At 42.3% G+C, this 12,096-nt stretch overlaps 1 protein-coding gene across 1 annotated transcript in view; it reads left to right on the top strand.

Annotated features, from left to right (window-relative positions):
* The window catches only part of DTNB (dystrobrevin beta), a 335,670-nt gene that overhangs the window by 320,677 nt on the left and 2,897 nt on the right, over positions 1-12,096 (top strand). The window contains exons 16-17 of the mRNA XM_023732419.1: positions 10,509-10,668; positions 11,537-11,626. Coding sequence (XP_023588187.1) covers positions 10,509-10,668; positions 11,537-11,626 — 250 coding nt within the window. The remainder of the gene's footprint in view (positions 1-10,508; positions 10,669-11,536; positions 11,627-12,096) is intronic.

The raw sequence follows: 12,096 nt of genomic DNA, 5'->3' as shown, positions 1-12,096 counted from the left end.
TTTTTAGTGTGTCCTTCTGGCCAAGGTCTATGCAGTGGGTAGAGGATGAACAAATCCTCCCCAGGTCCATAGATGATGATACTGTTGGCATGCCAGGGGCGTTGCTCCGCTCTGCAAGCACTGTCTTGTACTGTATGTGCTGCATACATTCCAGTCCGTACTTCTTTAATCAGAAGGACCTTATTTCACAACCTGTCTTTCTTGGGACAGTCCCATCCTCTGCATAATAGCTTGCTCCCTGTACCTCCCAGCCAGCTTCATTTGCATGACACCGAAATGGGCAGCATCTCTGGTATCGAGTCCACTCATGAGAAAGGTATATTAGAAATAGAGCATGTCATGTTGTAACCCTCAGGCAGCTGAGAATGTTCAGAGGCACATCCTTCACTAGTAGAGTGGTCATAACTGAAGCAAAGCCATCATTACCTGGCATTTCAGAGATTAAGTAACTTAGCTAAGATCACAGACTCATAGAATTTCATATCTGAAAAATCCCTCAGAGGTCATCTAGTTGAATTCCAACAGTTTATAAATGAGAAAACTGAGCCCTAGAAAATGTAAGATGCATGTGCTGCACAGTCAGCGTAAGTACTTGGGTCCCCTGACTTCTAATTCCATGCCTCTTCAAATGTTCACTCAGAGGTGGTGGTAAGAGCTAGGACCAGACCTCAGAGCCTGCAACTGACTTCCCCTCTTCTGAGTTATTGAAATCACACCAGAGAAATGCCTCTAGGTCCTTAGCTGACAAAGTAGAGAGTTTGAGACTCTCAGTGTCTGGATGGGCTAATGTACTCAGGGCCCTAGGCATGTTCTAGATTTAGGAATATTTTTTCTTGATAATATCCCTGCCTCTCCACTCATCCATGGTCCTCTTTCCTAGGGTCTTACCTTTGGCTGGTCATGAGGGCCTTTGGGCCTGGTGTCTCATATCCCAAAACCTGCCCTCCCTTTCATTATCTATCAAATGCCCTTCATGTGGGATTGATCTAATAATGTATAAAGAGAAACGTCAGTTTAGCATATGAATTACCTATTGCTACGTAGTAAATTACCCCAAAATTTAGGGACTTAAAAGAACAAATATTTATTACCTCACAGCTTCTTTGGGTGGAGAATCCAAGTGCTGGGTTTTCCAGCTCAGACTCTTACAAGGCTGCGATCAAGGTGTCGTCCACAATTGCAGTCATCTCAAGGCTCGACTGGGGAAGGCTGTTTCCAAGCTCACTCACATGTGTGGTGGCAGGACTCAGTTCCTTGCCATGAGTCCTCCCCACTGGACCACTCACAAGATGGCAGCTGGCTTCATCAGAGCAAGAAAACAGGAAAGAGGGAGAAAGGGTGTTATAGATAGAATTATGTCCCAAAAAAATATGTGTTATAAATCCTAACCTCTATGCCTGTGGTTATAATCCCGTTTGAGAAGGGGTTGTCTTTGTCAAGATAATGAGGCAGAATTAGTATAGGGTATGTGTTGAGTCAATCTCTTTTGAGATATAAAAGAGGTTAAACAAGTGAGCAGAGCAGAGATGGGGAAGATAGACACCACGACACATGAAGATCGCCCAGGAGCAGAAACTCAAAAGAGACAAGGACCTTCCTACAGAGCCGACAGAGACGGAAAACCTTCCCCTAGAGGCAGCACCCTGCTTTTAGACTTCTAGCCTCCTAAACTGTAAGAAAATAAGTTTCTGTTTGTATAAGCCATCTACTTGTATTTCTGTTATAACAGCACTAGATAACTAAGACAGAAATTGGTACTGAGAATGGGTGCTGCTCTAACAGATACCTAAAATGTGGAAGCGGTTTTGTAATTGGGTAATAGGGAGAGGCTGGAAGAGTTTTTAAGGTGCCTAATAGTAAAAGCCTAGATTGCCTTGAAGAGACTTTTGATAGAATTATGGACATAAAAGGCAATTCTGGTGAGGGCTCAGAAGGAAGTGAGGAGGGCCATAGAGAAAGTCCCTATCATCTTATAGAGAATCTATGCCGGGCCAGCAGCAGAATGTTGCTAGAAATATGGATGTTAAAGATGTTTCTTACGAGGCTTTAAAAAACAATGATGAACACGTGATTGGACAATGAAGGAAGGTGATGCTTTTTATCCAGTGGCAAAGAAGTTGTCTGAATTATGTTCAAATATTTGATGGAAGGTAGAACTTGTAAATGATGTACTTGGATATCTGGCTGAGGGGATTTCTAAGCAAGGTCTTAAAGGGGACATGTGGTTTCTTCTTGCCACTTATACTAAAATGCAAGAGGAAAGAACTGGCCTTAAAGATGAACTGTGCAAAATAAAAACAGAACTTACAGATTTGGAAAATTGTGTTGCACAAACTAAGGACACATGTCCTAGAATGTTCACCAAGGAATGGCTACACAATCTTTTGTGAAAGAGATTAAGCCTGTGACTGATGGATCTGACCAACTACCACAGCAGAAAAACCATCAGCTTAGACTGAAGGGGGCAGAGAAAAAATGAAAGGAAAGAATGCTGTCTGCCTTTTGGAATTCTACAGACAGGAAACAGGCCAAAGGAACCACATCTGTTGTCCTCCAAGGAAAGAAAAGAACCATGCCTGGAGCAACTCGGAAATCAGCAGAACTGTTGGAAGGAGCATGGGAAGCAGAACCTTCTGGGTCTCAAAAGGTGTAGCTGTGGTCTCCTGGATCTCAAAGGGTGGGGCCACAGCCTCCTAGGTTTCAGAGTCAGATCTTCGAAAACTTGGTTTCAGAGTATGGAGCTGCCATTAAGGTGTGCCAGGGGCATGGGGCCGCAGCCCAAAGATGAGGAAGTGGGGCTGCCATGCCTGAGGGGCAGAAGAACAAGGGCCTACAGGGGCCAAGGGGCCTAGTCATTCAGATGACTAGGAGAATGGGACCACCCAAAGCCAAGGGAGCAGAGTTGCTATTCCAGAGGGCCTGGAATGCAGAGCTGAGGGACCTCTACCCAGAATCCAGAGGGCATGGCCAACAACCAAAGTCTGGAAGGTAGGGCCATTGCCCAGATGGTCTCAGAGAATAGAGGATTATTTTCAAGCCTTAAGAGTTTATGTAATTTGTTTTGCTGGGTTTTGGACTTGCTTAGTACCTGTTATCCCTTCTTTCCCTCCATTTTCTCCATTTGTAATGGAAATGTCTTCCTTGTGCCTGTTCCACCATTGTACTTCGGAAACAGATAACTTGTAGTCTAGATTTCACAGGTTCACAGATGAAGAGGAATTTTGCCCCAGGATGGAGTAGGCTGAAAGTCTCACCCACATTTGATTTAAATGATTCAGACCATGAGATTTTGGACTTAGAGTTGATTGAAGACTTTGGGGATGATATGATGGGGTGAATGTGTTTTGCATGCGGCAAGGACATGCATTTTAAGGGCCAAAGGTTGGAAGGTTATGGATTGAATTGTGTCCCCCAAAAATATGTGTTGTAAATCCTAACCTCTATGCCTGTGGTTATAATCCCATTTGGGAATGGGTTGTCTTGGTTATGTTAATGAGACAGAATTAGTATAGGATGTATGTTAAGTCAGTCTCTTTTGAGATATAAAAGAGATTAAACAAGTGAGCAGAGCAGAGATGGGGAAGAGATGCCAAGCCACATGAAGATTTCCCAGGAGCAGAAACTCAAAGAGACAAAGACCTTCCTCCAGAGCTGACAGAGAGAAAGCCTTCCCCTACAGCCGGCACCCTGATTTCAGACTTCCAGCCCCCTAAACTACGAGAAAATAAGTTTTGTTTGGCTAAGCCATCCACTTGTGGTATTTCTATTATAGCAGCACTGGATAACTAAGGGTGTGCGAACAAGATGGAAATCACAGTCTTTCATAACCTAATATCAGAAGTGACATCCCATTCATCTGATTCATTAGCAGTGAGTCATCAGGACCAGCCTACATTCATGGGGAGGGGATTGCAGGGGCAAATTATTCAATAGGCAAGGTAAGCACAATGCTTACCTTGCTTACCAGATCATCTGTAATGAGCAATTTCACATTTTTTCACCACATCAAAGATTCTCCTTCTAGGTGTGGCTGGCATCTGTCTGTCTTCTAACCCCATAGCACCTTCCTACAGAATCAAAGCCTCTTTTCAAATTTACAATCCCTGCCAGGGACAGATTACCCAGTAAACCCTCAGCCTCTGACCTGGCTAAAGTATGTTCATATTGGGTTGCCTATAACTTGTGCCTCTCCCAGAACCTTTGGAATTGACCGACCTACCCCACTATGCCATGTACTGGTATTGCTCTACAGGAACCAGAATTCACATAGGACCCCTGACAGCTCTGTTCCAGCATTGTTTTCACCCAATATGATCCTGGGAAGAGTGTCTTCCCAGGAGTCTTGGTTTTCTCTTTCCACTGCTGGGAACAAAGATGATTTCTGGAGTCTGGTTTTCATCTTCCTCAGAGAGGCATGTGCTGGGCAATGATCCCAGGAAGAGGGCCTGATTATTTTCAAGCTAATGGTGGGCAGTAGGTTTTGCTTCCTCATTCTAGAGTTTTAGCCACATGTGGCTGTCCACTCCTCTTGTCTCATCTCCCATCATCATTTTCATATTAAAATATCTGCAAAGATTCAGTTTCATGTTCTTAAAAAGCAGCCTGTTTGTTCATATTGGGTCTTGCAGCTCTAACATTTATTTCCCGGGCAGCAGTGTGGCCTAGTGACCCCAAGGGAGATTTATTGAGTACTTACTGTGTGCTTAATGCTGGGTTGGCCCTCTGAGGGAACAGAAAATAACTGCTGTTCAGCAAAGTGAGTTTGAATTTCAGATAGGCAAAAATAATTTTTTTCTTTAACTAGACTTAATTTCCACCTTGAGTTCCCACTCTGTCTGAGCTAAACCCTTAATCGACACATATCCAGGCAAACTCAGAAGCCACTCACTTCAGAGATTCTTAATCCCTCTTCCTGCTCCCTGAGACTGGTGCTAGCTCTGGGGACTTCTACTGTAGGACTGTGGCATCAGTGGGGAAGGAGCATCCACATCTCCATCTCAGTCTGTTCTGAGGACTGGACAGCAGGTGGTTGTCCCATCACAGCCTTTGGTTGTAGGCAGGCCTGGTTCTCTGGCAGCTTTCCCCACTTCTTCATTGAGGCATCTGAATTCATAGGCCCCCATCTCCCAAGGTCCACGTGTAATCCCATCAAGGCTATAGACCTTTCCCAGGCTGAGAGACCACTGTAGGCTCACTGCCTCTCACAGTCACCTTTCAACCCATCACCCCATGAGAAAACCACTTCCCATTGGCTGCTGGGTACGCAGGGTCCCTCCTTGAGGCTGCCTAAGCCACCCAGGTAATCACCTTTATTCTGTACCCCTTAGTCGTCAGCAGCCCAGGGAAGGCCCGGGGCTTTGCCACAACCCACCATTTCTATGGTCTTCCATATCTCAAACTGTGCTGGTTTGTTGTCTGAGGCCAGCCACTGTGTGGGGACTTTCTTACCTACACTGTAGATTCTCTCACCTCTCTCGCCTAGCTTCCTTATCACATCTGAATTGGAGCTCAAAGTCTTGGTCTGGATGCTTACATGCACTTTCCAAATCTCCCTTACCTTACACCTGAAGGAGCATTTTTATATTTTAAAAAGTTATGAATTTTATGCCTTATTATTTGCTCCTCTCCCATAAATATGGCCCCAAAGCAGAGGGTGATGGTGATTATAGGGTAAAAGTGGGATAGTTCCCAAAAACAATAGTTCATAAGATCCCCAAAACACAATGGTTAATGCATGATAATGTTATCTGGCCACAACAGGATTCATGAGATGTTTATAAACTAGCTGGGAAGAAAAGATATATACTCTAAAAAAAACCAAACCAAGAAACAAACCTGTTGCCATCTAGTTGATTCCAAATCATAGCGACCCTATAGGACAGAGTAGAACTGCCCCATAGAGTTTCCAAGGAGGGGCTGGTGGATTCGAACTCCCGGCCTTTTGGTTAGCAGCTGAATGTTTAACCACTGTGCCACCCTGAAAAAGTAAATAATAAAATGTTTTATAACCAGTGACAACAATGGAAAAGAATATTTCAGAAGACAGAACATGTTTAATTGTCAGTGGAGAATTATTATAAAAATAAAGGAATGCTAGAAATACTTCATGTAACAAAAAGATTCCACAGAAAAGGAAGCATAGGAACTTGCCCACTGCTGTCTAAGGAACTTCACAGCAGGCTCTGGTGTGGGGCTAGTGAGAGCAAACTAGAAGGCCACCCAGGCAGCTAGTTCTAGATCTAGAACTGACTACCAGGCAGAAGTTCCAGATTTACTGTATCACCAAGAAAAGCCTAAACTGTTAGTGCTATGGACAGTCCACAGAGTTACCCAGGAAGCATCCTGCAGAGCCTCAGTACTGGTGCACATTCATACCCCCACCAGTGCCACCACCCACCCAGACTGTTTGCACCCATAGCTCACTTCCAGGGAGTCTTCATGTGGACATATTTGATTGGCAGAAGCCAAGTCACCTATTGGCACCCTTGTAGCAAAAGAGTTTGAGAAATGGGGATTTTCTTATTCTGTTATTGGAAGGTAGAGTTCACAATGTGGGGAACTGCAAAGATACAGAGAAGATGTGCAGAGGCTTTGAAGCTGCCTCAAATGGTATACAACCACTAAAGACATGTAGTTTCCAATGTTTTGCTGTTGAACGATATTCTGTTGAACATCATTGTACATGCGTGTTTGTCCACATGTCTGATTCTTTCCTCAGAAGAAGAGAAGTGTGAAAGGTGATTGTCTTTTTTAATACTGTATACATTGACACTGTTTGATTTTTTTTTAAATAAACATATATTACTGAAATATTACAAAAGAAACAATTTAAAAGATTCCATAAACTGTTCCATTTCTAGGTTTTTATCATGGAGAAACCCTTACACATATGCATAAGGTGACATATTCTAGAATGTTCATTATAGCATTTTTAAGTAGCTTTATTTAGATATAACTTGCATACCATAAAACTTTACCAATTTTAAGTGTACAATTCAAGGCGTTTTAGTCAAGTTTATGGAGTTGTACAGCCATTGCCACATTCTAGTTCTACATTTCCATCACCCAAAAAAGTTCCCACATACCCATTTGTAGTCAGTCCTCACTCCTGCCTCAGCCCCAGGTAACTTTCTGTCTCCTTTTGCCTCCCTTTTCTGGAAATTTAATATAAAAGGAATCATATAATATGTAGTCTTGTGTCCGCCATCTTTCTACTTAGCATGATGTTTTTGAAGTTCATCCATATTATAGCATTCATCAGGTCATTCATTGCTTTTGATGGCTGAATAATATTCCATTGCATGTATATACCTCATTTTGTTGATCCATTCAGCAGTTGATGGACTTTTGGATTATTTCTACTTTTTGGCTATTAAAATATTGCTATGAACATTGCATACAAGTTTCATGTAGACATACGTTTTCATTTCTCTTAGGTAGACACTCAGGAGTGAAATTGCTGGGTCATGTGGTAATTTTATGTTCAGCGTTTTAAGAAACTGCCAGTTTTTCAAAGGGGTTGTGCCGTTTTCCAGCCCAATCAGCAGACATGCAAGGGTTTCAGTTTTCCCATATCTTTGTCAGTCTTTTTGATTATAGCTATTTTATTTCAGTGGTGTGAAGTGGTATTTCGTGTTTTTTAATTTCCATTTCTCTAGTGACTACGGAAGCCGAGAATTTTTTTCATGTGGTTATTAACGCATTTGCATATCTTCTTTGCTGAAATATCTATTCAAATCTTTGCCCCTTTTTTAAATAGGGTTGTTTTATTATTGAGGTGTAAGAGTTTTTTATACTTTCTGGACACAAATTCTTTGTAAGATATAATTTGCAAATATTTTCTCCCGGTCTGTGACTTATCTTTTTATTTTCTTAGTGGTGTGTTTTTTTAATTAACAGTTTTATTGAGATACAATTCACCCATTTAAAGTGTATAATTCAGTGGCTTTTAATATATTCATAGAGTTGTGCAACTACCACCACAATCAATTTTAGAACATTTTCATCACCCCAAAAAGAAACCCAGTACCCACTAGCATTCACTCCCCATTGCTCACCAACCCCTGCCCTAGGCCTAGGCACTCATTAATCTATTCTCTGTCTCTATAGATTTGCTTATTTTGGACATTTCATGTAACTGGAACCATACGATATGTGGCTTTTTGTGTCTTCTTTCACTTAGCATGTTTTCAAGGTTCATTCATGTATCAGAGCTTCATCTGTTTTTATTGCCAAATAATAGTCTATTATACGGATATACCACATTATGTTTATCCATTCACCGGGAGATGGATGCTTGAGGTTTTTTGCTATTATGATTAATGCTGCTATACATACCTATGTACAAGTTTTTGTATGGACATAATGTTTTCATTTCTCTTGGATATGTAGTATCTAGGAGTGGAATTTCTAGGTCATATAGTAACTCTTTAACTTTTTGAGGAACTGCTAGACTATTTTCCAAAGCAGCCACACTATTGACATTCCCATCAGCAGTGTATGAGGGTTCCAATTTCTCTACATACTTGGCACACACTTGTTATCTGTCTTTTTTATTTTAGCCATCGTAGTGGGTGTGAAATGGTATTTTACTATGGCTTTGGTTTGCACTTCCCTGATGGCTAATGATGTTGACCATCTTTTCGTGTACTTATTTGCCATTTGTATGTCTTCTTTCGAAAAATGTCTAGATCCTTTGCCCATTTTTCAATTGTCTTTTTATTATTAAGTTATAAGTGTTCTTTCTGTATACTAGATACAAGTCTCTTGTCAGGTATAAGTGGTTTAAAACTGGAAAAGGTGTGTGGCAGGGTTGTATCCTTTCATCCTACTTCTTCAATCTGTATGTTGAGCAGATAATTCGAGAAACTGGACTATATGAAGAACGTGGTGTCAGGATTGGAGGAAGACTAACAACTTGCGATATACAAATGATACAACCTTGCTTGCCAAAAATGAAGATGACTTGAAGCACTTATAGATGAAGGTAAAAAAACTACTGCCTTCGGCGTGGATTACACCCAAATGTGAAGAAAATGAAAATCCTCACAACCAGGCCAGTAAACAACATCATGATAAACAGTGAAGAAATTGGAGTTGTAAAGGATTTTATTCTACTTAGATCAACAATCAACGCCAATGGAAGCAATAGTCAAGAAATCAAACTGCATATTGCTTTGGGCAAATATGTGGCAAAAGACCTCTTTAAAATCTTAAAAAGCAAAGACGTCACTTTGATGACTAAGGTGCCTCTGACCCAAGCCATGGTATTTTCAGTCATCTCATATGCATGTGAAAGCTGGATAATGGAAAAGGAAGATTGAAGAAGAATTGATGCATTCAGATTGTGGTGTTGGTGAAGAATACTGACTTTACCATGAACTGCCAGAAGTGTAAAACAAATGAGTGTTGGAAGAAGTACAGCCAGAATGCTCCTTAGAAGTGAGGATGACGAGATTTCGTCTTGCTTACTTTGGTCATGTCATCAGAAGGGACCAATTGCTGGAGAAGAACATCATGCTTGGTAGAGAGTCAGCAAAAAAGAGGGAGACCCTCAATGAGATAGATTGGCACAGTGGCTGTAACAATGGACTCAAACATATTAGTGATTGTGAGGATGGCGCAGGACCAGGCAGTGTTCATTCTGTTATACATAAGGTCACTATGAGTAGGAGCTGAGTCAGTGCAACAATAACAGCAGTCTCATACGTGATTTACAAAAATTTTCTCCCATTCTGTGGGTTTCCTTTTCATTTTCTTGATTGTATTCTTTGAAGCACAATTTTTTTTTTATTTTAATGATGTCCAATTTATTTTTTTCTTTTGTAGTTTTTGCTTCTTTATGTCATATCTAAAAAACTATAGCCTAATCCAAGGTCGTGAAGAATTACACTTATGTTTTCTTCTAAGAGTTTAATAGTTATACCTCTTACATTTAGGTCTTTGATCCATTTTTAGTTAATTTTTGCATATAGTGTTTCATGGTATCTTTTTAAGAGCAAAAGTTTTTAATTTAAGTGAATGCTAGTTTATTTTTTGTTCTATGGATCATGTTTTTGGTGTCATATCTAAGAATCCTTTGTGCAAGGTCACAAAGATTTTCTCCTATTTTATTTGAAAGATGCACGTGTATTATTTCCTAACTGTGTGGCTCCCGAGTCCTCTTAGATCCGCAACCTAGCGGCTCTGCTCAGTCTGTCTACCTGAAAACCCTCCCCTCTCTGTGCTGTCTTTTCCTTTCACCCCTGTTTTTAGTCTATTCTTATGGTATTCTCTCTCCCTGTGTTCCTTCTTCTTCCTTCCCTCTTCCTCTCCCCGCCCCCCATTTTCCTTTTCCTCTCCCTCCCCAGTCCTGCAGGCAGCCTGATTCCTTCCTTGCAGTGCTTGGCACCACTGAGAAGCTCTGTTCACTGGCCCAAATTAACTGAGAAAAAGGACTTTTCCCCTTCTTCAAAGAGGCAAGATATTTTATCTTGAGGTAACATATTTTATCTCTTTGATTCTCCCAGACGCAGGCCACAGGATCACCACACACATCACCCACTCACGGAGGCAGCCGCCCAATGCCCATGCCAGTCCGTTCCACATCCGCTGGCTCCACCCCCACCCACTGCCCCCAGGACTCCCTGAGCGGGGTTGGAGGAGATGTGCAAGAGGCTTTTGCGCAAGGTGAGTTTCTGGAACAGAGTATAATGGGGAGCTGAAGGGATTTGGAAACATGGATGAGATTCCTGGAGAGATCTTTCCAGTTTCTTTTTTTTGTGTGTGTGTGTGCTCTTAGCTTTAAATGATTAGATTTTCTTATATGGTGTAAATAAGCCAAGTGCTAGCCCCTTCTCATTAGATGGGCTGGTCTTAAGTGAAAGGTCTGTGGGCTACATATGTGTGGGGAAAATGGGCCTCCTGGGGTCCTGTGCTCTTTTTTCCAGGTGGTGGGAAGCGCCTTGTCCTGTTGGCTTTGCCTCCTCCAGAGGAATTGGATGGAATCATTCTCAATGTCATGTGCCTGGCCTAGAAGGCCTTTAAAGCAAGCAAAAGAAAGAAGAGTGGTACTCTAAATAGGACCTTGCTGAAGGCACGTTAAGCATGGCATTGCCACAGTCATCTGAGGAGCTAGTGACCAGCAATATTAAGTAGTTGAGTGGGAAGAAAAAGTAGTTAAGAACAAATTCTTATTGGGGCTGAAGACAAGGCGGGAGGTGGTGGTATTGGAGCATACAGTCCTGCCTAAGGCTGAGAAATACCTTGGCATGATGCTTGTTCTGGAGCCCAACTTTTCTTATCGTATGGTGGCTAAGAAGCACAGAAATGACAGAATCCTGCTCTTCAGGTAGACAAGACAGAGGGAGGGATAATAATGGACTTGGGTACCTCATGCTTCTGATGGTCTGGGAGCAGGTGGAGCGGCCACAGCCCCATCTCTCTTAGGTATTCAGCACCTGTGTCCAGGGGCCTGGCAAAACTGAGGCTTTTACTTGGCTGTCTCCTCTCCATAGCCACCCACCCTGGCATCGCCATCTGCTCTGCCTCTCCTCAGGTACGAGGAGAAACCTCCGCAATGACCTGCTGGTGGCTGCTGACTCCATCACCAACACCATGTCATCCCTGGTGAAGGAGCTGCATTCAGGTGAAACGCAGAGCTCCCGCCCAGCCTCGCATCATCCCCTTCCGTATCCACACCCTCCTCACTTCCTCCCAGTGCTGGCAAGGCTTTATCCCGTCCACACACCACCTCCTTTGGCCAACCTCATTTTGCCACTCAATCTTTTTGCCTTCTAGGAACACTGGACGTCTTCACCCAGACACCATCTCTCCCACATGTGACCACATAGAGATAATTACACATTTAGGTTTATCTTCAAAATATGTATTGTGTTGCAAACACATTTGAGAATGTAAAGAAATTCAGATCTTTAAGTACAGTTAGGCCCTTCCTTGCTTAATTTGTCTTCCATCTGTGCTCTGTCCACAGTTGCTCTTTCCTAGGCCTGACCAGCCATCTCATTCTGAAGCTTTCCTGGATGTCTGGAACCGAATTGACCACAAAAGCTTCTGGACTTTCTCCCAGCTGTCTTTCTGCTCTCACCTGTTTGATTT

The sequence above is a fragment of the Trichechus manatus genome, unplaced genomic scaffold (genome assembly GCF_000243295.1).
Source record: "Trichechus manatus latirostris isolate Lorelei unplaced genomic scaffold, TriManLat1.0 scaffold00052, whole genome shotgun sequence".
Classification (NCBI taxonomy): Eukaryota; Metazoa; Chordata; class Mammalia; order Sirenia; family Trichechidae; genus Trichechus; species Trichechus manatus.
Note: the sequence above shows the minus strand (reverse complement) of the source record. Positions and strands in the feature narration are given on the sequence as shown.